Genomic DNA, 26,538 nt, shown 5'->3' on the forward strand with positions numbered 1-26,538 from the left:
GAAGAAATTCAAGGATGGATTTCCAAACGAAACACAGAGATGACATCATGGTAAAGTCAGCTAGTTGGGAATATGGAGGGGGGCTCGGTAATGCAACACCATACATAAACAACGGACAGCTGTATTTATAGGAGATTGTCACGTGGTTATATCTGCCTCCATAAATCCTATTATCTGATTTGCAGCCATTCTCCTGCCCAGCACCCAACAGAAGGTGCAGCTTTGGCTTATCAAAACACTCAAACCCTGTGCATTTAACACTGCTGTTGTGACTTGGCTGAGACAAAACTGGTCACATCTTTGCTTGATTAGACATTACCTCATCAGAGGCAGATAATGCAAAATGACCATCTGAAAGCCCTTTATTCATAGACAGTTGTCTGGTATTAATCCGGCCTAAACCCCAATTATGATAGGACCTCCACTTTGCAAAGGCTAACTAATGCATGTTCAAAGTGAAATACAAAGATAAACAACAGTTGGTTTTGTGCAGCGGGAGACAGTGAGATGCACCTGCTCCAGCGTGACACCACTTATCTAAGATGCACATGAACAACAAACACAATTTGACATAGAGGGAGCAAACCAAGAGAAGGGAAACTGGGTTACCTCTGTGCCAAACTTCAAAACACAGAAACTAAAGCGGAAGTGTGCTTCACTCACATATCTCCTCAGCTTTTTCTCCGGGGGTGATTTCCTCAGCCAGCCCTGAAAGACGATTTCTCCTCCGCTCATGTTTTCCCAGAGTGCGCTGCTGCTGCTTGCTGCTTCTTCTCGCTCTCAAAGTGCAGTCTGGCACTAACGCATGACGGCTCGCCCGTTCAAAGCGCTGCTGTCGATGCTCGGTTGTGTCTGCTGCTGTCCGCTCCCCCCATTTCAAATCAGAGCAAGAAACAAGGTCGGAGATGGGAGCAAGTCGGTCCCTGTGGGGCGCAGCGCAAAGATTCGCCGGCGCGCAAAAACACTGGCAAGCGGACTATGAAAGTAGGTACGGCCGGGTGACGGTGAGCAGTGGGTGCAAACTAGTGAACTGATTCAGGGCGAGGAAGTATCCTGTCTTGGGTTTGTTTTCCCAACTCATGCCACGCCCACCGCAGCAAAGAGCGAGGGATGGGCTGCTGGGATGAACAGGATGGGAAAACAGCTTGCAGATAATAAAAGAAAAATGTAACAAGGTAAACTAATTTGCATAACTGAAAAACATTACATCAGAACTAGTAAAATAAATAAAAAAAATAATATTTTGAAAAACCTTTGTAAAAAAGTTTTATAGAGAAGGTTGCCAAATACTTTCCACATATCACTTAATAAATAAAAAGTCTCTAAACATGCCCAGAAAATACTAAGTTATCAATTTTAACAGTGGCCTTCTTAATAATTATGTCGCATGATGCCATTGGAAAAAATAGGAAAAAGCACCCCCTTGTGGTAGGATGACAGCTGCTAGTAAATACAGGGCCCACAGAAGTATTCACACCCCTCAAACCTTTTCACTCTTTAGGTCGCAACCACCAGCTCCAATGTGTTTTATTTGTATTTTATGAGATAGACCAATACAAGGTAAAGTTTTCAATAGTTTTTACAAAAAGAAAATAGGTTATTCAGCCCTGTACTCCGATATCCCAACATAAAATCCAGAGCAGCCAAATTTAGGTAGTCTTTCAATCAATTAATGTACAGTGCCTTGTGAAAGTACTCGGCACCCTTGAACTGGTCAACCTCTTGCCACATTTCAGGCTTCAAACATAAAGATATAAAATTCAATTTTTTTGTGAAGAATCAACAAGAAGTGGGACACAATCATGAAGTGGATTGAAATTTATTGGATGTGTCAAACTTTTTTAACAAATAAAAAACTGAAAAGTGGGGCGTGTAATATTATTCGGCCCCTTTACTTTCAGTGCAGCAAACTCACTCCAGAAGTTCAGTGAGGAGCTCTGAATGATCCAATGTTGTCCCAAATGACTGATGGTGATAAATAGAATCCACCTGTGTGTAATCAAGTCTCCGTATAAATGCACCTGCTCTGTGATAGTCTCAGGGTTGTGTTCAAAGCGCAGAGAGCATCATGAAGACCAAGGAACACACCAGGCAGGTCCGAGATACTGTTGTGGAGAAGTTTAAAGCCGGATTTGGATACAAAAATATTTCCCAAGCTTTAAACATCCCAAGGAGCACTGTGCAAGCAATCATATTGAAATGGAAGGAGTATCAGACCACTGCAAATCTACCAAGACCCGGCTGTCCCTCTAAACTTTCATCTCGAACAAGGAGAAGACTGATCAGAGATGAAGCCAAGAGGCCCATGATCACTCTGGATGAACTGCAGAGATCTACAGCTGAGGTGGGAGAGTCTGTCCATAGGACAATAATCAGTCGTACACTGCACAAATCTGGCCTTTATGGAAGAGTGGCAAGAAGAAAGCCACTTCTCAAAGATATCCATAAAAAGTCTAGTTTAAAGTTTGCCACAAGCCACCTGGGAGACACACCAAACATGTGGAAGAAGGTGCTCTGGTCAGATGAAACCAAAATCCAACTGTTTGGCCACAATGCAAAATGATATGTTTGGCGTAAAAGCAACACAGCTCATCACCGTGAACACACCATCTCCACTGTCAAACATGGTGGTGGCAGCATCATGGTTTGGGCCTGCTTTTCGTCAGCAGGGACAGGGAAGATGGTCAAAATTGATGGGAAGATGGATGGGGCCAAATACAGGACCATTCTGGAAGAAAACCTGTTGGAGTCTGCAAGAGACCTGAGACTGGGACGTAGATTTATCTTCCAACAAGACAATGATCCAAAACATGAAGCCAAATCTACAATGGAATGGTTCACAAATAAACGTATCCAGGTGTTGGAATGGCCAAGTCAAAGTCCAGACCTGAATCCAATCGAGAATCTGTGGAAAGAGCTGAAGACTGCTGTTCATGAACGCTCTCCATCCAACCTCACTGAGCTCCAGCTGTTTTGCAAGGAAGAATGGGCAAGAATTTCAGTCTCTCGATGTGCAAAACTGATAGAGACATACCCCAAGAGACTTGCAGCTGTAATTGCAGCAAAGGGTGGCGCTACAAAGTATTAACGCAAGGGGGCCGAATAATATTGCACTCCCCCCTTTTCAGTGTTTTATTTGTTAAAAAAGTTTGACACATCCAATAAATTTCATTCCACTTCACAATTGTGTCCCACTTGTTGATGATTCTTCGCAAAAAATTTGAATTTGAAATCTTTATGTTTGAAGCCTGAAATGTGGCAAGAGGTTGAAAAGTTCAAGGGGGCCGAGTACTTTCACAAGGCACTGTAGCTATTCTGTGAAGGCATCAGAGGATTGTTAGAAAACAAACAGCATCATGAAGACCAAAAAACTCACCAGAAAGGTCAGGGATAAAGTTGTGCAAAAATGTAAAACAGAGTTATGTTTTAAAACAATAAAACCAGAATAAAATGCCCAATATTTAGGAAACTGTGTATCATATCCCTTCCTCTTAACAATTGTGCGCTACTTTATTTAGCCTATAACATACAATTTCAATAAAATACATTCAAGTTTGTAGCATCCCAAAAGCTTTGCAGTTAAAACTAAAGTGGAAGATGATTCTAATAAGTGGTGAATAGAAAATGACAAAATCTAGAGCAGTGTAACGGCTACACATATTCTTGAAAGGCATTGTGTACTGTCGGAAGGAAAAAAACAAGCTTAGCAACTCAGCGATCAACTAACCAACCAACCCAAAAATATTAAAAAGACAAATTGCCGAAAACACATTACTAGTGTGGAAAGATTTAGAAAAAAAGACTTGAACACCTAAATATAAAAAAAAAACAATAATAACCATATGTGGCTCTCATTTGAATTTTTATTAAATGGCAGAAACATCTATATGAAGACATCCAACAGATTAGACACAAGCAATCATGATTTTATAAGAGGCAAGAATGTGAAAACCTTGGGAAAGGAATCACATCTTTTATATTGTCAACTCCAAGAATGCACTGTAAATATCGCTCAAATCCCAGTCCAAAGCCACCATGGGGGACGGAGCCAAAACGTCTTAAATCCAGATACCTACAAACAAAAACAAAAAATAATAAAAAAGTCAATAAAACCTCTGATTTGTAAGAAAATATTGAATAATGTATTGCTTATTTTATGATGTTTTTACCAGCTGTAGGTGTCCTCCAATCCAACCCTAAAAAAGAAAGTCATTATTGTGTAAATAACCAGAGCTCAAAATATCTATCTATCTATCTATCTATCTATCTATCTATCTATCTATCTATCTATCTATCTATCTATCTATCTATCTATCTATCTATCTATCTATCTATCTATCTATCTATCTATCTATCTATCTATCTATCTATCTATCTATCTATCTATCTATCTATCTATCTATCTATCTATCTATCTATCTATCTATCTATCTATCTATCTATCTGTTCGTCCGTCCGTCCGTACGTCCGTACGTACGTACGTACGTATGCATTTTTGTGTTTGAAGTACAACATGTCCAGGAACATAGAAAATTAAGTGGAACTCTGGTCTGTTGATTGAGGTTTAAAGACATTTAGATGCAATTAGAAAAAAATCAGACTCATTTTCATCTCATACCTTTAAACTTTTGTCATTAATTTAGGAAAGCAATTTTTGTGAGACACTGCTCAGTTCGTGACTGGAATTGGCTGAGATTCAGCTCGGTCGGCCCTGACCGGCTTGTTAGAAAGTCAAAAATCCAAAGTTGTTATAATCGGTGAACGCACCATCAAAAGGGTGAGCTGACACCAACACCCTTCATGTGTCCACTGTTACTGAGGGAAGAATGCTCTATTTTAGATTAAACTGAAGTTAGAAGAAGCAAAACAAGCTTTTTGAAAGGAAACTGTATTTCCAATGACATGTCTGTGCTTTCTTCAGGTTGCAGGAAAGTGTGAGAGAGCAAGACTTTCAGCATATAACAGGAAGGTTGAATGGAATACAGCAAAGTTGCTCTGTTCTATCATTCTGAGCTTTCAACCTCTGTAATGGAAGATGCTGTATTTGCAAATAAGGGCAGCCTTTTTGCAAACGCACAGCCTGTAGTTTTTATAATGTGCGCCATACTAACCATGCTAAATAACTATCATATGATAAAGTCAGATTAAAAGTATCAGAAAGGGCAGAAAATGTTTATTGCTGTTCTTATATCTTTTTGTATAACCTTATTAAAACAAAGTTGAAATCATAAAAATGAAAATGTGCATTCCAAAAACTTCCGATCAAAAATCAGCACAAATCTCAAATCAGTGCATCTCCTCCTATAAGTGACCTGTTCCTTATTCTAATCAGCCATAAAAAGTTTTGTAAATGCAAACCAAAGAGTTTACTGCCACTGCATAAGCACTGGTCTGCAGGTTTTTCCTTCAGTATGCATTCTTACTGTTTCAGCCGAGCCATCAGCAGATTCAGCCTCTCCTCTCTCAGCGAGCCCCCGCAGAGCTCTCCAACTCCTGGCACGAGAAGGTCCACTGCAGCTGCCTGCGCACAAACAGCAAAAGTCAGCTAAGATGTGCAAATCGCCGCTATGGCCCAACTGGAATTACAAGAGGAGCAAATGAGCTGTGAAATCATGGCACCTCTCTGAGATTCTTATCCAATATAACCACTTCTTACTGTGTGCTTGGGATGGTCCTGATTGTCTCTTGCGTAAAAAGGCTTCAGGTCATAGGGATAATCAGTGACAAAGACTGGAACATTTCCGCAATGTTTCACCAGATACTTCTCATGCTCTGTCTTAAGGTCACAGCCCCACTGTAGAAAAGAAGAGATAAGATCAGGTCAGGGAGGACCTCTGTAGCAGGAGATATAAACAGAAATCTGTAAATAAACAATTCCACCTACATCTGTGGGGAAGGTGAATTTCTCAGAGTGGCGGTGTAGAATTTCTATAGCCTCAGTATAAGTAATCCTTTCAGAAGATAGCATTACACTGTCAACCTCGGAGATTTGACTTTATTTTCCTATGATTCAGTTTTAACATGAACAGAAACACTCACACAGGGAAGCTCTTGTTCAGCATGGCCTCTACGGTGTCCTTGAATTATATGAACACAGCAGAAATGGAACATTATCAAAAGTTATTATGAGAGTTTGGAGAAAAGATCCAAGTTAGAAACGTCCTTCAGGACTCACCCTGTGTCCAGGAGTCACATGCCGGTGAAACAAATCCACGTCCTCCACACAGTGAGCCAACACATGCTCGGTGGCAGACCTGAACATGTCCTCCATGACCTAAACAGCAGACCAGGTTTAATAATTAAAAGTTTTCAGGTGCTACTGTTAACAAGGATGACTTAGTCACACTGGGTATTTTTTTGATCTATTTTTCTTAGGAGACAGTGATTATTTCATATGTTTGTGAATTACGATAAAAATGTTTTGAACTTGCTTAGACACCAAAATGTACAGAAATCATATGCTTTTAGAAAAAGAAAAAAAAAAAACGTGTATATAGTGCCAGAGTTATACATACACTCATCATCAACATGAAAGTCATGTGATCTCTGGCTTTTAATGAGGCATTTAAAACTGTTCTTTATTCAAGGTGAAAGGACAATACAACATAAAACTTAAATTATCATTTAAAACAATAATTTGTTGTACAACTAATAAGACATAACTTTAATCTAACAGTCATAACATTATGAGTACAATCTCCACTACACTGCTTAGAAAATTAAAGGAACACCTTGAAAACACACTAGATCTGAATTAGGAAAAAAAATAATATTGTTGGATATCTATACTGATATGGAATGGGTGATGTGTTGGGAACAAAAGGTGCTGCATCATTTGATGAAAATGATCAACTAACAGAAGGCTAAGTCTCAAATCACTAATACATTGTAAATGTAAAACTGATGCTGCAGGCTGGTCCAATTTGCTGAAATGTCATTGCATGGTTCTCAGTAGTTTGCATGCCTTTCACATGCTTGCATGCATGCCTGACAGCATCAAGGGGCTGTCCCTATGAGATGATGTCTTGGGGTATCTCCTCCCAGATCCTGACCAGAGCATCACTGAGCTCCTGGACAGTCTGAGGTGCAACCTGGTGGCGTCGGATGGACCTAAACATGATGTCCCAGAGAAGTTCTATTGGATTTAGCTCAGGGAAGCATAGAGGCCAGTCAATGGTCTCAGTTCCTTCATCCTCCAGGAACTGCCTGCATACTCTTGCCACATGAGGCTGGGTATAATCATGCACCAGGAGGAACCCAGGACCCACTGCACCAGCAAAAGTTCTTACAACGGGTCTTAGGATTTCCTAATGGCAGTCAGGGTGCCATCGTTCAGGTACAGGTCTATGACCGGGACTGACACACCACCAAACCAAACAATGTTGCAAGCAATAACATTGTTCAGCATTGTTGAGGGTATTCAGCTATTTCAAAATTGCTTTAGCAGAAACTTTCCAACAAATTATTTCACAGCTGAAGAGTTCAGAGCAGCATAAACTAATTATTGTCTTAGGGTTGCATAGAATATGGATATTTTATTATCCTTTTTGTACAATCTTAAAAACTGAGAACCACAGATCGCAACTCTTGACACCAGAGGAAAAACAAAAAGAATAAATTGACAACATCGCCATGCAATCAACTGTAGAGAAACAGTTTTTTTTTTATGTCAGCAGGTAATGTTTCTTGTTGACCAATCTGCAATCTGTATGTTTCAACATAACCACAGAGTACCAGCTCAGCTCATTTGGCACCTTTGACTTAAGAAAAAAACAAACAAAAAAAAAGATTTCTGTACAATTTATGTTCAATTATTGTCAGTAAAAAATTAAAATAAAAAGGTTGGACAGTATGCCCTCCTCAAAATCCTACCATGCTCCAGTGTGTAAACTTTATTTCTAGTAGCAATATTTAAAAGACAGATTTTCTTTTTTGAAAGGGGAGAATAATTAATTAACTGAAAAAATATGTCAATCAGAACAGAAAATAAAGTGCTGCTTGAAGCAGTTACAACATTCTAATTCAATAAATAACGGACATTTAACTGTATACTTCAACAACCAAAATATCTTTCTAGGCTTTTCTAGGGTTTGAGTTTTACTTTCATAAAAAAAAATTACCCTCATTTGTTTACCTTCAGACTGCAAGAACAGCTTCATCTGTCATCTCCTTGTGTACCCTTCAGTGCCTCGTTGTAATTTTAGTGTTTTTATCTTAAAATGATGAAAATAGCTTGTTTTTTCTACCTTTAGAGGCAACAGCTTTTCTGCATATTTTGCAGGATACTGTGCTTTGTTGACACTGTGTCCCCCTGTATAAAATCACTTTGGTCACTAAAGTAGCTTCTGGAGGCTAAATCCCTGCTCTCTGCCTCACCGGGTCCCCTCTGTGAGTTGACCCAGTTTGAGTCAAAGGTGTAATTAACTCCAGCATATTGGAGCTTTAACAAATGAGATGAGTCTATCACAAATGGATGTACTTGTTAAATAATGCATTTTCTTTCTAGAAGAATAACATAGTGTACCCTGGTGAGATCCTCTAAGGATTCAGTGAAGGAGATCTCTGCCTCAACCATAAAAAACTCAGCCAGGTGGCGTCTGCTTTGGGAGTTCTCTGCTCGAAAACTTGGCCCGAATGTGTAGACCTTGGAAAAAGCCCTGCAGACATATAAGCAACAAAAAGTATTAGCTCAACTCCCTGGTGTAGCATATGAACTGAAGGAACATCCCATTCTTAAACCACAGGGTTCAACATGACATTGGTCCACCCTCATAACAGCTTCAACTACTCTGGGAAGGCTGTCCACAAGGTTTAGGAGCGTGCTCATGGAAATTTGTGGCCATTCTTCCAGAAGCACATTCAATGCTCTCAGTCTCCAATCTAATTCATCCCCAAGGTGTTCTATCGAGTTGGAGTCAGGACTCTGTGCAGGCCAGTCAGCTCATCACACCAAACTCTCTCATTCATGTCTCTATGGGCCATTGCTTGTGCACTGGTGCACACAGTCACGTTGGAAGAGCAAGGGGCCATCTCCAAACCATTCCTACAAAGTTAGGAGCATGGAATTGTCCAAAATCTCTTGATATGTCGAATCATTCAGTTATTTTCACTGGAGCTAAGGGGGCTAAGCTCAGGTCCTGAAAAACAATCCCACAGCATAATCCACCCACCACCAAACTTTACACTTGGCACAACATAGACAAGTATCGTTCTCCTGGCAACTGCCAAATCCAGACATGTCCATCAGATCGCCAGATGAAGAAGCTTGATTCATCACCCCAGGGAACGCATCTCCACTGCTCTATTGTCCAGTGGCGGCATGCTTTACAACACTGCATCCAACACTTTGCATTGCACTTGGTGAAGTATGGCTTGGATGCAGCTACTCGGCCTTGGAAACCCATTCTATGAAGTTCTCTACTCACTGTTCTTGAGCTAATCTGAAGGCCACACCAAGTTTGGAGGTCTATGGCGGTTGACTGTGCAGAAAGTTGCCGATCTCTGCGCGCTTTGTGCGTCAACATCCGCTGCCCCCACTCTGTCAGGTTACGTGGTCTACCACTTCGTACCCAAGCTGCTGTCGTTCCCAATTGCTTCCACTTTCTTTTAATACTTCTGACAGTTAAAAGTGGAATATTTAGGAACGTGGAGAAACAGTCTGCATGCCTAGGTGGTTGATTTTATACACCTTTGGCCATTGAACTGTTTGGAACACCTGATTTCAATTATTTGGATGGGTGATGGGTGGTGAAGAAACGTACATACAAATACATATACAAAATACCAATACATACAAGATGCTCACCCTGAAATCACCTCCAAATGAAGCTGTCCTGATACAGTCAAAAAGGCAGGTACAGAGAAAAAGTCCTCATCATCCACATAATCTGGAACCGATGGCTGTTGTAAAAATAGATATTTTTTTTAATCATTTAAACCATTGACAGTAATTCTTTGTATCACATTAGAGCAAAGCATGATTTATAATGTAAACCATTGTATTGAGACACTCACCTCTACTCTAAAGAGCTCCCCTGCTCCTTCACAATCATTTGAGGTGATGATAGGAGTGTGAATCTGTACAAAGCCATTATCCTGATGGCAAGCAAACAACATATTAACATATGATTTGCAATAACTTAATAAAAACCCCTGAACTAGGTCCTTACTTTAAAGTATGAATTAATTGCTGCTGTGGCCTCACTTCGTATCCTCAGCAGGGAACTGAAGGCATTCGTTCGACACCTGAGATGAGGAAGCTTGCGGATATATTCAAGGCTGTGTCTCTCCTTGATTTTAAATGGAAATTCCTGTGGATAAAAATGATACAATAATCTAAAAGCTAAGAAATATAAGGTCGTTCAGAGTGCAAAACATAATTGTGGGGTGTTTTTTCTTACTATAGGGTTACATTCTCCAACTACACGGATTTGCTCTGCTTCCAGTTCCACTGGCTGCTTTTGATGAGGACTCTTCTTAAGAACACCAGTGACTTCAACAGCACTGCCAAATGTAAGCAACCTTTAATTTGAGGACAAATTAAATAAAATATTAGGAAATGAGTTACAGAAATTAGGTACTGTACTGTCTGTTCATACTTCATTCACGTTGCTGCTGATACACCTGAATTTCCCCACTATGGGACAATAAAGGATACTTTAATTATATTCTATTTAACCAAGAAATAACCACAGGGATTTAAAAATCTCATATACAAGGGTTTCCTGGTCAAGATCACAGCAAAAAACTAAAATACAATACACGCATAACAATTTACATGGTAAAAAACACAAAGGTCATAAATACATAAACAAAAAATAAAGAGTCAAACAACATGTTCAACAATCAGGAGTCCAAGAGTCCAATCTACGAGTTGTACAGTAAGGAAAGCTGAGCTGCTTACGGATCATTCAGTTTTGCCCCAGCAACAATTTGCAGAGACTGCAAGGAGCTTCCATCATTCACATGGAGAAAGATGTTGTCCTTCTGAGGTCTGACAGACCTTACCCATCCCTGCAACAAAGACAGTTAGATTATATGCGATCCTTTTGGCAAAGCAAGAATATCAAAAAGTCAAAACCCTCAGTGTTTGAAAGTAAATTACATTAAAATTATAGGGCTATAAATTGTGCAAAATAGCTGCAAGTCATAGATAATAAACGAAATACTGATACCTGGACTTTCACATCTGATCCTAGCTCCGCCCCAGAAAGTGCTTCAGATACTCTCAGTTTGGTTGAAGTCTTCTTACAGTAACGTCTAAACCCCACCAAGAAAATAGTCCGGCAAACTGATTCAGCTGCAGCTGACACGGAGAACCTCTGGACTGCAGCCTGAAACATTACTACAACCCCTGCACCTTCCCGCGTAAGAAAACTCTATAACCAAAATATATCACGACAACAGGAACAAAGAGGAAACAACATATTTCGGGTTTTTCCCCCAAAGATCTTCCCTTCAGTTGACTTTCAGCTCTCACGCGGTGACAGTGTGTATTATTTCCTGTTTACGTCTGTCGCCATACGTTCAACTGCGTCACGTGGGTAATAACAGACCAATCAGATTTCTCCTCAAGTTAAGCGTTGTGGGAGCTGTAGTTTTAATAATAGAAATAACAATAATAATAATAATAATAATAATAAGCAGAATAATAATAATAAGACAAATAATTGTATTATTATTATTAGTAGTAGTATTAGTATTAGTAGTAGTAGTAGTATAAGTGGTATAAGTTGTGTTATTATGCTGATATCATGACTTTTTGGTATATATTTATAAATTCATTGTTACTAAATGTCTAGCTAAATAGATGATTAAGAGAAAATTGTCCATAGAGATTAATAACAATAAAATTACTTCGTTTTTTAATGCTTCTTACAGCAACAGATTTAAGAAAGAGTCCTATATTAAGAACTATTGTTTTCTTTCAACAATATCTTAATATATGGCTCTGATTCAAGGTAAAAGAAAACAAAAATAATATTGGAATGTGGGTTGCTTTGCTAAAACATGCCTGGTTCAAATGGATTCAGACTTGGTCTGAATTAACACAAACAGGGTTGGGCTATGGGTTTAACCCAACATGCTGGGTTAGGTATAGTGCAAAATGGAGGATTATGGAAAATAATGAGGCTCCTTCTAATCTTTTCTGAAAACCGTCAAACTAGGTCACAATTTTTGATCCAGTATTTTTGCTTAAAACTACCCAACTTCTGTCCCAAGAGCATAAAACCTGCATTTTGGTTACAAATATAATCCAGCAGTTTTTTGAGTATTGCTGTAAAATATGTCCTCTCCTAATTAGCTTTACGACCAATATTTGTCAAACCTGGCTACCATTAGCTTGAACAAAGTACTCAGCAAATAAAAGGCGAATGTTGTCTTAAGAAAACAAACTTGTTTCATAAAACAAAGTCATTAACTCAACTCACTGATGCGCAACTGCTTTATGTTAACGTGTCAACAGGAGTAGCGAAAGATTAAGTAACCAGGCTTATACCAAAGCATAAAAAAACATAAAAAGATGTACGTTTAGGGCAAAGTATTCATACAAAACCATTAAGTCAAAAAGTAAGACCCAGTGTGTTTAGTGAGACACTAGACTAAAAGGAGCCTCATCATTCTGCATATACCACCATTTTGAGTTAGACCACAGCCTGATCGAACTTCATTCAGCTTCTTCCACAGGATGAAATAGAACAGGATTTCACTATCGTTGTTTCACACAATAAAAAAAGTTTAGCAGCTCTCATTTTGCAGTGGGAATATCACACGCAGACATGTACAAAAAATATATAAAGAAAAAAAGTACCAGAAATAACAAAACAAAGGTTAGCAGCAATCAGGATATTTACTACATTCTAGACATAAGGTGTCTTCAAGTAATAGGGGTGATTAATTGGACTGCTTAGAAATAAAAACTGCTTTTGAGCCTTTTTCCAGATGGAAGTGGAGAAAACAGAATATGTCCGGGGTGAGTGCAATCTGTTGTAATGACATTGGCTTTCCTCTGGAGTGTGGAGATGTAAATGTCTGTCAGAGAGGTCAGCTGTGATCCAACAACTCGTTCCGCTGCCCTCACAGGTTCTTCCTGTTCTCCTGTGAACAGCTGGAGAACCACACAGTACATCATTACGCCAGGATGCTCTCTATCACTGACCTGTAGAAGTTTGTGAGCAGCTGGTGAGGGAGGTGAATTCTTGAGGATATAGTCTTTTTTGGGCTTTCCCCACTTGGTGTGAGATGTATGTGTTCCAGGTGAGGTTAGCAGAGATGTGGACATCCAGGAACTTGTAGCTTTCAACCTCCTCGCTGTGTATCGAATGGGGAGTGTGTGTAATGTGCTTAGATTTTCTGAAGTTTATAATTACCTCTTTCATCGAGATGTTGAGGTCCAGTTTTTTTCCAGCACCATAGGGTCAAGAGCTGAACCTCCTCTTTGTAGTCCGACTCCATATTGTCAAAAATCAAACCTACAACAGTGGTGTCATCAGCAAACTTGACCATGGTGTAGGTGGAGTGAATGGGGGAACAGTCACGAGTGAATAATGAATAAAGAATGGGGCTGAGGACACACCTTTGCAATGTCCTTTTGTTCAGGATGAGAGTTGATCATGTGTGCTTACCCATCCCGACCGTCTGTGGTCTGTTTCTGAGGAAATCCAGAATCCACCTGCACAGTGAACTGCCCAGGCCCTGGTTGCTCAGTTAATTAGCCAGTTTATGGCAAATAACAGTATTAAAGGGGGAAATTAAGTCAGCCAACCGGATCTTGATGTAGGTGTTGTCTTTCTCCAGGTGGGTCAGGGCTGTGTGGAAAACCGTTATTACTGCATCCTCTGTTGACCTCTTTGTTCTGTATACAAATTAATGTTGGTTGTGTTCAGCAGGAAGAGCAGTTATAATGCATGGGAGGAGGAGTCATTCGAATCATTTTGAGATGATAGACATGAGAAAAATCGGGCAATTGCCGTTCAGATAGTTAACTGTACACTTTTTGATACTAAAAAAAATATTGTAGCAGACGTGTGGGGGACAATGGAATGAGATAGGGACATGTTGAAAATGGTGGTGAATATGGCTGTAATATAGCTTGGATGCGCAGTTTCTGAGGATTTTTACACAGACGCAATCCGGACCAGCAGTCTTCCCCGTCTTGAGTCTCTGCAGGGTGGATCTGACCTGCTGTTGGGTCAGATTGAAATTGTGAAATTATGCTGTTGGCAGCCTTACTGTAGACCCCGGTCACTTTAACCCATTTTTCTGGGATAAATACCCAATGCATGTTCTGGATCAAACTCAGTAACTCATAATCCTACCTTTTTGGGTTAAATCAACCCAGTTTTGTATTGGTCTTGATCGTTCCATGTTTGAGCCAGGACAGGGTTAGCAGAATATCCCAAATGAGCTTTTTAATGCAGAATTAAATGTGAAATACACTGTAGTTTCATCAGTTTACCAATACTCACGTGAATTGGTTTTGAAATGAAGTAAGAGGGGTCATTACATCCTCATGGAAATGTTCATTCATCTGGTTTGATGTATCTACCGTCAGTATGGGGTTCATTTGTGCGTAAACCTCGTTAATTCTGTCCCCTCCATGACACCAGGGTCTCTTCCCACCATTTGCTGCTGGAGTAAATCAGATCATGCCAGCAATATAATAAGATGCCTAGACAATTATTCACCTGGTCTCGCCTGTCAGCACTGGAGCCCCCCTGCCATTGGCTCTGCCAGCATACAGAGAGCCAGGTCCCTTTACCTCCGGCTGCTTATGAAATATCACCATTAAACCCAACAAGATCCATTTAAAACGTCTGCAAAGTCATTGATATTAATTATCTCCAGCATGGATAGAGCCATTAAGCACGCTTTCTCATCTTAACATAAATGGGGACATTTACTGATTAATAGAGAGGGCGCTGACCTCTAAAGGTGCTTAAAACGACTAATATTCGCAACCTAAAAAAAAGTGGAAATAATATATTCATTAATTTATTAAACTGCATGAATTAGAAAAACTACTGTCTCCAGTGTCATCATGTGCAATGTTTAACTCCACCACAAGGAGGCGCTGAAGCTCCATGGGAATTCCCTCTACCTCACCTCTCCAAATCCCCGCCAACTGCAGATTTATTCATTTACCCTCGAGTTGCCTCCAATATATTATTCATTTGCTGCTCCAAGGTCTTCTGAAATGAAAACAAGCTGGCATTGTTATGTTCTTTCTGCAGTTCCATTAAGCATAATGCAAAGGACCTGCTGGCTTTGGTTGGCAGCAGACTGTCCAGTGCAACAGTCAACCCCAGATTTCATCCAGAGCTGTCCTCAACCACAAGGAACAGGGAGGCAGGGGCTCCCACAGTGTTTTGCTGACTTCATTTGTAATTTTCACTTCTTTTGCAGGCTTGGCATATGACAACTTCCATATGGGAGAAATGCCTGATGGCATGTCACACCATCTTCACAGACTCATATCCTCCCACAGAAAGCACAAGGCAACGTATGCATGAAACAATGTGAAAAGCTGTGCTGTCTACAGGATTGTTGCACATCAGAGGAATAAATCCCCCAAGTAAAGTCCTCATCACACTTTATAATAGATCAGGAAGAGGGTTTTAAGAGTTGTAACTTGCATTTAGAGCTTCCTTCGGAAGAAGAGTTGTTTGGGAGTAGCCTAACAACATAATTTGGTCTTAACAACTTGCCCAAATCAATATAAGATGAGTCAGCAAAAGAAAGGATTTTGCTGTAAAAGCTTGGATCTGACAAGGACAACCAACCTCAGGGAGTAAGTGCACCCTTTGCTCTCTGCAGGCCTGCTTGTCCAATGACTGCAGAGCTGTGTCGACAGCAATGCCCGCCACGAGGCTTCATCAGCTCTCCCAAATATTCTGCATTCACAAATGGAGGGCCGCATTGATTTTATGTAACACGGCTCGTTAAGTGCTGATTAGACCATTGTAGTGATGTGATATCAGGGAATGGGTTTGGGTGACAGGCCGCCAAACACAAATCAAAAGGAACTAATAACCCTTTCTAAAAGAGATTTGGGCTGCTACAGTGCTTCACCCATGACTCCTCAGTTACCACCACAATGCTGTGCTTGTGTAGGTTTGTATCTAATAGACCGGTCTCAGAAGTCTCAGGCTGACACAAAAAATCTATTATCAACGGTGCGCAACCCTTTCAGCCTGTACAAACAATGCAGTTTTTTCTCATTGAGTAATATATTCGCACTTATAAAATTAGAGTTTATGCATTTAAAAGTTTAACTATTTAATTTTCACTTTTAATATCAAAAATACCTGATCAGTATATTTTTATATTTTTGTGACTTCTAAAGATTTGCCTTTTGAATTTGCAAACATTTAGGTCATGTCACATTACAACCACAAAAGTCAATGCTTTTTATTAGGATTTCATGTAGTAGAACAACACAAAGATGTGCATAATTGTTGTATGGAAGGAAAAAGATGCATGGTTTCTCTTTTTCTTTTTTTTATTGCAGCCCACCTTTTAGATTCCGATTTGATGGAATCGCCCAGAATCAAGTTCATTTCAGCTTTTCAAATCCTCAAACTGAGTGTAAGTAGACATGTAGTCTTATTAATCTCATGAAGACTTTGTCCTGAAAGCGTTTTGTTAAGCCTGTTTTAAAAAATAAAAATAAAACCCTTGCACTACTGAAAGTGCTGTTTCAAAATCTGGGTCAGGTTTGAGAAATTGCACTTAAATTGAGTGGGATTATGGTATTGAAGCCCCACCTAATTTAGTCTCAGGCTGATGCTTGGTGATGAAGAGCACTGTAGATTCTTCTCTGATTACACTACTGTTCTCATTTTGTGTGTCACATGTCTGCTCTGCTTACTGTAAAGCCTAGTATCAGATATTAGTGCACAGAGTTGATAGTCAACTCAATGCCCAACATTAATGTACACCACATCTTAATATTCTTGGGAGCAACAGTGAGGGTGGTGTGTTTTGACTCCTTAACACTGACAGATTTGGGGTATTTTTTATACTTCAAGAAAATTCTCATGATGCAGATATGAGACAACAGGGCAGACAGGTGAGTTCTGCCACTAGGAGTATTTACAACCTCCGTAAAAGTGTCCTATCAGTTCAGCACTGAAACCTTTTCTTTTAGTGAAGACAAGACTCTCCTGAGATGGCTGAGAATAGAAAAGGAAAAAAAAACAAAAAACTGAGGTAATATTAAATTATTGTATTTCATTGCTCAGTGTTATCCAGGACAATTAAAGTATTTATTCTCCAAATTATCTGTCTTTTTACAGCACCATTGCTCCTCAGAATGCAGTTTTGGGTTTATTTCCATAGCCTTCATTTATAGAACAATTAGCACAAATGAGAACAAGTTCTAATCCCTTACTAATTATGGTAATTAAAAACTTTTTTCTTTGTTCTGGTGAAAAATATGAAAATACTTAATGAATGATTCATATTCATGCAGCAATGGTTGTAGATGTGATACTATAATGTGAGCATAGTTAAATATTAAAGTTACTCTTATTTTGATTTGTCAGCTTGGGTTGAGCTGTCATAGTTTTAGAAGAAAGGAACATGTTGGCACTAGATCATTATATAGATAAATGTAATATTTTCTGTCACGAGTTTTAAAAGCAAATTCCATGTTGTTGAACATTTATGATCTGTTACTTCTCATATGTCTCTAGATGGATCAATATTTGACAGCAATTTAATGTTAAAATTGCATTTCTTGTCAGATGATCATTGGCTGGAGTGTCATATTCATTTTGGGCTGTAAATGATTTTGTTTGAATCGCTTATTTTTTGACTTATTACACAACATTGTTGATTTAATAAAACCACTGAACAACTTTGAATTTACTGTGAATATTTTCTAAACCACACATTGTCAAAATAACCCATTCAGGGTTGAACATACATACACAAATATCTAAATTAATTTCTCTTAGCAAGTCACAGAGAAACCACAGATCTTTTATAGCCGTTAGCCAGTTTCTGGCATGACTCTGGCTGGATAGTTGACCCTTCTTCTTTCAGAAATGGTAGAGTTCCTTTATATCGGTTGGTTTCCTGACACTCACCAGGGTTTTAAGTATAGTCCATAAATTTTCAGTAGAACTGAAGTCGGAGGCATTCCAGAAGCCTAATGTTAGCTTGTTGGAACACCCAACTGTGGGAAAGTTTCAACTAGTTGACCCAAAACTGTCAACTATCACCCAGTAAGGATAAAGTCCATCACAAACTGAAAGGTGCCAGAAGACTAGTATCACTGTTTACAGTGAAGCCAGTTTAACACCACAGTTGTCTCAGATGGTGCTGTAAGAGACAGAAGCCCCTGCTTCAAAATAGACACCTTCGGGCATAGCTGATATCTGCTATTGTACACATAATGAAGCCAAATGTCTTCTGGAAAAAGAAAATTAGCTGGTTGGCCACAAAAGGAAAAATATTTTAAGGAGTCAAAGGGGCTTTTGAATCGGAAAACACAGTCCTAAGTGTCGAGCACGGTGGTGCTGGCATCATACCGTGGGGCAGTTTCACTACCAGTGGAACTGGTGCATTGGACGCAATATTAAAGAAGAGGACTGCAGATTTTTCAACATCACCTCAAATCAAACACTAGCAGAACAGATCATAACTGGTTTTAGAAGAGATAGAGAAGGCTAACATAAGACCTTTGCCTCTGACCATAACCCTAATGAAATTTTGGGGACTATACTAAATTCCTAGGTCTGTTTAAAGAAACCAACCAGTTAAAATTTACTTAGTTAATTCTGCTAAAAAAGGTGTTGAATGTTCAGCCAGAAATATACCAGAAATCCTTTGATGGCTACAATACGTTTGTAATTTCTCATTGCCTTCTCATTGAAGTTGTATAATTCTTTAAACCCGTAGAAAAGAATGGCTCAAATACATTATTAAAGCCCCAAAATTAATATGACATTCCTGCCGGTAATGAGTGGATGGACAGTAAACCAGTCACTCATCTTCTTATTGTTGGCAGTGATGTAGTCATTAAACTAACAAAAAGTATTCTGACCATTCCTGAATTTTTCAGACAGCAAAACCTTATAAAACCTTTACCCATCTGAGAAACCTCATGAATTCTTTCCTGCAACACCACACATTTGCCTCTGTTGTGCAACAATTTCATAATCTGTAGCACACAATTGTTTGACATTTACAGCTAAACCCGAAGCCTTTTGACCGGATTTTGCACTCCATGCTGAGTGGCTTTTTGCTCAACGAGCACTTTGTTTTCCAGGGCAAACACTATGTCCCGTAACAACAGTACCACCAGTAAAATGATCAACAACATACCCACAGACGCCTACAAACGAGCACAGAGAGCTTTTTCCTACTGGTCGTGTTGTAGTATTCCTCTACAGCCCAATAACAGAGGTGTCTGTTCCCCACATATACATTTCATCTACCCCTCCTTCCCACTAAAGCTTAGAACATCTGACAATAAGTGAACGATAACTGGCTTCATTGCTCTGAGTGAAAAAATATTGCTTTTTATAACAGGAACAGGTTATTTGAGTCGACACACAGTGAAATGCACAGAGGTCTAGTTTGATATCAGCTCTTCTCCAGTAAGTATATCCTATACAGGATGGACATTTAATCACAAAGGTCAGGGAGTTTGAGTAAATTATGTGAATGGGAGCTTAATGTCTTTGCCAGCGGCTGTCTGAAGTCAGATAATGTGCGTTAGAACATGTCTGTGTCCTGCAGTCCTGCTCTGGAGATCTGGCAACATGTATTTCAGTAGATCAAAACAGCAACCAGTCTCCTCTTTTCCAAAAAGCTCTTCCAGTGTACGTCCAATCATAAATCGATGACTAATTACTTCAGTTTCTCCAGACACAGCAGCTACCCTCTAATTAGCAAAACAATCAGTGGTAATGTCTTGGGCTTCCATGTGGGCTTTTCGAGTCGTGCTCACTGCATCATTCTGTAAATGTGGGTATTCAAGCAAACTGTTTTCTATTTTCCAGTGCATTTACAAAAACAATGGAGTGTGTCCATATGTTGTTTATAATTGTAACAGTTAGGTCCTGTGTGAACTATCCATCAAAGTTAAGGGAGCTGGCAAATCACATTAACCACAGGCTATTACAGAGGGGGCGTGATTTTCATTTTTTTAAAGAATGGCCAATGATCAAATGAAAAAACAACCTGAAGAGAACTAATAAAGAAAGAATAAAAACCTTATTTACCAGAACAGAGTTTTTTTTTCTACTGCTCTTATTTATTCATGCAACCAATTCCCCATTCATGTGCCGTTGCTGAAGAAGAACAAATATGCAGAACTATCATTATTATTTAGCTGATAAAACACACACAGTGTAACCTCGAGCTCAGAACAGTAGCTGCATTGCTCCATGTTATGATAAAAAACACTGCTGTTTTGTATCCAGCAAAACACTGACTATGGGAAATCTGACTTTTTGAAATGCAGCTTCACATTTATGTATTCATCTACGTCCAGAATTTTCTTTCAAGCTGCTCTTTTGGATTTCCTTTTAAAGTGAATGTCATAATTTTCTGATGGAATCACCATGTATGTTTTAAAGCTGTTTAAGATACTGGGATGTCATCAACATTGAGCTCTATGATCGTCCGAGCTTCTGCTGGCAACAACTTAATGCTCACCCTCTACCGATGATCCACATAGCCTTGTTTTTTAGTGTTTAACCCTTTCTCTCTCCTAGACATGGCGATTGACTGAGCTTAACTGTAACTAACTGTATGTGCTCTCTTTCAGACTCTAACCTTGACAACTGGCTCAGAGTTTATCTGTTCTTTCTTTCTAGATGAAATGACTAAATGAGCTACATCCATCAACATTTACTTTTCCTTCCCATAGAAAGGACTCCTGGATCAGTGCTTCTTTGTTCTCTTTGTGTCTCTGCTCTGTTCTGTCTCTCAAACCCCCAGTCGGTCGTGGCAGATGGCTGCTCACACTGGTTCTGCTGGAGGTTTCTTCCTGTTAAAAGGGAGTTTTTCCTCTCCACTGTCGCTACATGCATGCTCAGTATGAGGGATTGCTCCAAAGTCAACGCCAGTGACTGTCCACTGTCTCTACATGCTCATCCGGGAGGAGGGAATGCTGCAAGTCACTGACTGGATGCAATCTGCTGGGCTTCCTTAGATAGAAAAGCTTTTTATTTAATTTGAATAAAAAGCTAACTCCAACTGCACTGTTCAATTGTTAATATTAATTGGAATGTATGTACCTGACTGTTGTGAAGTGCCTTGAGACAACATGTGTTGTGAATTGGCGCTATATAAATAAACTGAATTGAATTGAATTGAAGTATCTTGATCAGATGCCCAGACCACCTAAAATGATTTACTTTGACCCCCCTTGGATGGTGGAGCTCCTCACCTGATCTATAAGACTCCGGCCACCCTATGGAAGAAGCTCATTTCGAGTGCTTCACTGGAGAAAGCCAAATAAAGTCAAACTTGTTAATTCAATTCTGTTTTTTTTACTTATTAAATTGTATACCCATTAATTTGTTGCATGCTGTCTTGTTATTCCAGTGTTGAAAAAGATTGGTTTAAATGCATCAATGAAAGCCCACAATTAATAAAGACATCAGTTGCAGTGAGACATGTGAACTTCTCTCTGCATGTATTACAATGAAAATAAAAAGTTACTCGTCTGCAGGATCTTACAAGTAAAATCTGGGTTGTCAAATGTGGAACCGCACTGCACAGAAAAAATACTGTTGGTGGCAAGATGTTCCTTGTGTCACATAATGCAAGCGTTCAAAATTTTCCAAAATGATTTTTCAAAGAGGCTGCGAATATGAAAACCTGGGGCTAAGAACATGTTTCTCGGCTGCAAAAGGCATTGTGTTTTCATGCTCTGCTTAAGGAAGGAGGGTGTTACAAGATGCCAAATGCCCAGTGTAAAAATAAATTCCCCGGGGCAGATCTGCATAACACTATTCATATTGAGCCTAAAGGTTCTGTAACCGAAATAATTCTGTCAGACTGACTTCAGGATTTTCACGTTAAACTGAAAATCCAAACCAGCAGATACAGAGAGGTCAAAGGGAACAAACTCTGCTGTCTGTTTTCCCTTTCATAATTTTATCCTCCCTTCAAAACAACTTTCTTTTGTGCTAGCAAAAAAGGATGAACTATAATTACACTGAAGACTGCATGACATTTAGTTTTTCAAACAGCAGTTGTATGTCAGCAGGATGTGACATAGGCGATTAGAATAATATCTATTTTAGGCTTAGTTCTGATCTTTTTCCAATTGATTATTTTACTTGATTATGTAACACAAAAAAAGTCTTTTGTTTTACCTCAAAACCAAATTCAGGCAACATCATAAGTTTGGTAATAACATCTAATCTTTATGTATCATGAAAGTACTCCTGAAATTAGTGGCTACTTTTCTTCTAACCCAAATGAATCCATCCATCCATCCATCCATCCATCCATCCATCCATCCCATCCATCCATCTATCCATCCATCCATGTAGCATGCATTTGACATTTTTCCAGTTATTTTCCAGCAAAATAACTCATTCTCATTTAAAATACATGAAGAACATTTGTGAGACCTTGCAACCGATTTTATGTTCAGTTACCTTTGAACTACTTATTCCTGCTAAAGTAAAGCATTCCCAAAGCATGATGCTGCCAATACCATGTGACACTGTGGAGAGTGTGTGTAGAAGGGACATGCAGGCATATTTCTTCCACACGTAGTCTTTTGTATGTAGCTTGAACAGTGTCATTTTTGAATAATCTGAGCAGAGAACCTACTGCCACATGTTTGCCGTGCCCTCTATGCCCCCTGAGAAAGAATTCAAATGGAATCTATTAATGCTTTATTCCAACATTACCACTCTTCCATAAAGGATAGATCTATGGAGTTCACAATTAATACTTCTGTCATTAGATTTTCCCAATTGAGTTGTGCACCCCACAGCTCCTCCAGTTACCAATGGCAGGTTCTCTGATCAATATTCTCCTTGGCTGATATTTCAGTTTAGGTGGATTTGCTGTTGATTTCATTTGGGGGTATTAGAGTAAAAGAGGATGAATAAAATGCAGCCCACATTTTTCAGATTTTTTTGTTAATCCAGTACTGATGAAAACATGATAATTAAGTGCTACTTTGTGTTGGTCTATCACATGAAATCCTAAGTAAGTACACAAAGGACAGTATATATAATGTAAAAAAGGACAATAAATATGAATACTTTCGCATGGTGCCCTAATCCTTGATAATTTACCAGTGCATCACATGGCCCACTAACAAAATGCTTCATAGAATTTAAAGTAAATTTAAAACAGACTTAATAGATATAAACATTACTATTACTGACTAATACACTGTGTAAAAATAAATTTTTTTCATTGTTAGATACCTTTAGCCTAAGCTTTGCCACAAAAACCATGCACTGTTTAAAATGCAATCACAAATAAGGAAAAATATGCCTGTCGCCATGAGCTCTTATGGCAATAAAAAAAAAAACACTAAAGTATGACATGCCTTCAGGTGCACGGAGTGAGTGAGGGAATAGCTTGATAGCAACAACTGACAGCAAAATGGGAAGGAACTTCAGCACAGAAAGGCTGAGACAATGAAATGCAACTCAGAAGTAGCTCTGCCAAAGCTCAATCTAACTCACTCCTGTTCTGCACCCTCTTTATCCTGTTTAGAAGGGGGAGGAACAGCCAGGATGGGCCGTCAGGTCTATTACATAGTCATGTAGCCATGCACACTCACACTCTTCAGAATAACCAATTAACTTAGCTTACATGTTGTTGGATTGTGTAGGAAAGTTGGAGTACCTGGAGAAAAATCAGTCAGGCTCAGACAGAAGCTACAAATTCCACAAAGAAAGGCCCTCTCTGTGATTCTTGCAGGACACAAGAGAACCGCCAAGCAGAGGTAAGAAATAATAAAATGGTGTTTAGATATGTACCAGCTCACACAGTTACAGCGGCTTTAGGGTTTCCCTGTCGGTGGTTTAAATGTTTGTTTTGATCTATCTTGGAAATCCAACAGATTGCACTGAATCATGACTTTACAGTGGTCTCTCAGCCTGACGAAGCATGTGGCGACAGTGGAATGTAACAATGACCTTTTAACAGGGAGAAACTTCAGGAGAGAGAATAAGGCTCAGTAAAAGGAAATGAGAGGACAGGAAAGAGACAGAAGCACTGTGAACACCAATTTTCATTGATTTTGAAAATTGATTTTGAAATCATTCCCAATGATTTTGAATGGGATTTAGGTCTGGACTTTGACTGAACCATTCAACAAATAAATGTGGTCTGATCCAAATGATTCCATTGTAGCTCTGGCTGAGATTTTTCTTAGCACAAAAATTATGTTATACATGTCTTGTACTGCATACACATTTTTTTCTGATTTGCAGTATAGGTACATAGTTAAGTGGCAAACAGAACAGCACTGAACATTTAGAGATTAAGATAAATCAATTATTAGGAGAAATCAATCATGCTTATTTCTCATGGTCATGAAGCTACAAGATAAGCTGTCCAAAAACATTATGCATTCAGTAACCTTCCAGTATGTCTAAGTGCCTCCAGACATGTGGCTCTGAGTGCGTTCTGATGCCGTGCCACGGACAGATTTGACCTCAGGCATAATTAACCTAATAAAAGCATTAGATATGCTGTCAATATAATTTGCATAATGTGCAATGGCAGTTTCCTGGATGAATGCAAGCATCGTCGTTGGACTAAGAAATACTGCAGTGACATTTTTTTGTGCCCTTTTGTTCACACCTGTCTGGGGTGGGGGATGATGGAAGGCGACAGTAGCAGATGTGACTTCCTCCTCTGCTGAGTCCACCGAGTCCACCAAAACCACCAAGGCCCTGCTGGAGTCCAGCACGTTGCCCTTTTCTAAAATCAAAGCATTTGTCCTTATCCTTCGAGGATTCATTTCTTAAAGTTTTGACATATTCCACTTACATGAAAAAAGACCCTACACAAAAAAGAAGTTCATATAATTATCATAATATTCAAGAATATGTTTTAAAGAGATGCAAATCACTTTTTCTCAGTTTGACTTGTGTCAAAAGGTGACAGCATCCTTTAGTTGCAGTTCTAAAGATGAGAAACCCCCAGTCTGTGAATAACTGAGGCCAGATTTAATATGACTCCACTTCGCAGATGAAAATCTTTGCATTGTTCATTACAGAAAAAAAATCACTTTGACACTGAAAACCATGCAATGAACACAGAGGTCAAAACTGCCACGTTATGTTACCTTAAGAGGAGGCAGCACAGGCTTTTTTTTTTTACCATGCTCTTACACCTTCTTTTTTAGGGGTAGATAATGTCTCACATATTACAAGCATGCAGCATTTCACTGCCTAAGGTGTTACTGATGCACATTTTCCATTTTCACAGTGCAGGTCAGTTTGTCTGAGAGGCAACGCTGGCCTTTGCATGACCCACGGAAATATTACACTTCAGAAAACCATCACATTGGTTTTATTTCCAAAGCTCAGGCTTTGCTGAGTGCGTCGGTGCCTGCTGTCTTCCTGTCATCATGTTGGGATTCCAAAAAGTAGGAAATGTGACTCCTTTCTGTTTATTCAGTGGAGTTACCATTGCTTACTCAATATGATTTTATGGTTGGGTTGTTTGCTGATTTGGTGGAAGCAGGAATGTGAAACAGTTATATCAAATAACAATAAAAGACACATTATGACCACAAACATCAGCATACTTTATTGGGATTTTATTTAAAAAGATAATTGTAAAAGGGAATTTACTTATGGTTTTAAATTTGACCTAAAAAATCTTACATTTTCGATTTAGCCTCATTTACTCTGATTCTAAATGTTCTGTGAAGGCCTCAGAGGTTTTTTTGAGAACAAAGAGAATTATTAAGACAAATTAACACAAGCAGATAATAAATAAGGGCTAAAGTTGCGAAGAAATTGGAAGCAGGATTATGTGATAAAATAATATCTCAAGCAAAATTAAAAATTAACATGGAATTGTTAACAGAAAGCCATAAGAAGTCCAATTTGCAGTTTTCCACAAGCAATATAGGGGATTCAGCAAACATGTGACAGATGTGCTTCAGTCAGATGAGATCAAATTTCAACTTTCATGGGGCTGCATGCAAAACTCTGTGTGTGGTGGAATCTATCACTGCACTTCACCCTGAACACACCATTCTCATGTTGAAACTGTGGTGGCAGCATCATGCTGTGGGAATGCCTTTTTTTCAGCAGGGACAGAGAAGCTGGTCAGAGTTGCAGTGATGGTGGACAGAGATAAATAAAGGGTGACCAAAGAAGAAAGGAAGTAAAAAGGGCTGCTCTGAGGAGAACCCTAACACCACGGAATGGTAACAACAGTATCTGAAAAAGGAATGAAACAATCATGTTTCGCCAACTTCATATACACACTACTTCAAGTTGGTCTATCACTTCAAATTCTACTCCTGATGTAAAAAATGTGGAAAAGTTCAACGTATAGAAATACTTTTGCAAGGCACTG

At 39.1% G+C, this 26,538-nt stretch overlaps 2 protein-coding genes across 4 annotated transcripts in view; both read right to left on the minus strand.

The window, feature by feature from the left end:
- The window catches only part of gab2 (GRB2-associated binding protein 2), a 58,100-nt gene extending 57,026 nt beyond the window's left edge, over window positions 1–1,074 (minus strand). For 2 of the 3 annotated variants that reach the window (XM_047392055.1, XM_047392057.1), the window contains exon 1: window positions 664–1,073. In XM_047392055.1, the coding sequence (XP_047248011.1) occupies window positions 664–735 (72 nt within the window). In that variant the 5' untranslated portion in view covers window positions 736–1,073. Of the gene's footprint in view, window positions 1–663 lie in introns of all 3 variants that reach the window. The other variant, XM_047392056.1, reaches the window with a different exon arrangement.
- Window positions 1,075–3,843: 2,769 nt separating this feature from the next.
- nars2 (asparaginyl-tRNA synthetase 2, mitochondrial) lies at window positions 3,844–11,502 on the minus strand. Its single transcript, XM_047390816.1, has 14 exons — window positions 11,175–11,502; window positions 10,904–11,013; window positions 10,401–10,521; window positions 10,170–10,310; window positions 10,015–10,095; window positions 9,806–9,900; window positions 8,525–8,657; window positions 6,176–6,274; window positions 6,040–6,077; window positions 5,885–5,951; window positions 5,657–5,794; window positions 5,424–5,521; window positions 4,170–4,196; window positions 3,844–4,072 (listed from the first exon to the last, which is right to left on the minus strand). Exons 1-14 carry the CDS (start codon window positions 11,340–11,342, stop codon window positions 3,928–3,930), a joined length of 1,461 nt encoding a protein of 486 aa, XP_047246772.1. The 5' UTR covers window positions 11,343–11,502; the 3' UTR covers window positions 3,844–3,927.
- Window positions 11,503–26,538: the final 15,036 nt, after the last annotated feature.

The sequence above is a fragment of the Girardinichthys multiradiatus genome, chromosome 18 (genome assembly GCF_021462225.1).
Source record: "Girardinichthys multiradiatus isolate DD_20200921_A chromosome 18, DD_fGirMul_XY1, whole genome shotgun sequence".
Classification (NCBI taxonomy): Eukaryota; Metazoa; Chordata; class Actinopteri; order Cyprinodontiformes; family Goodeidae; genus Girardinichthys; species Girardinichthys multiradiatus.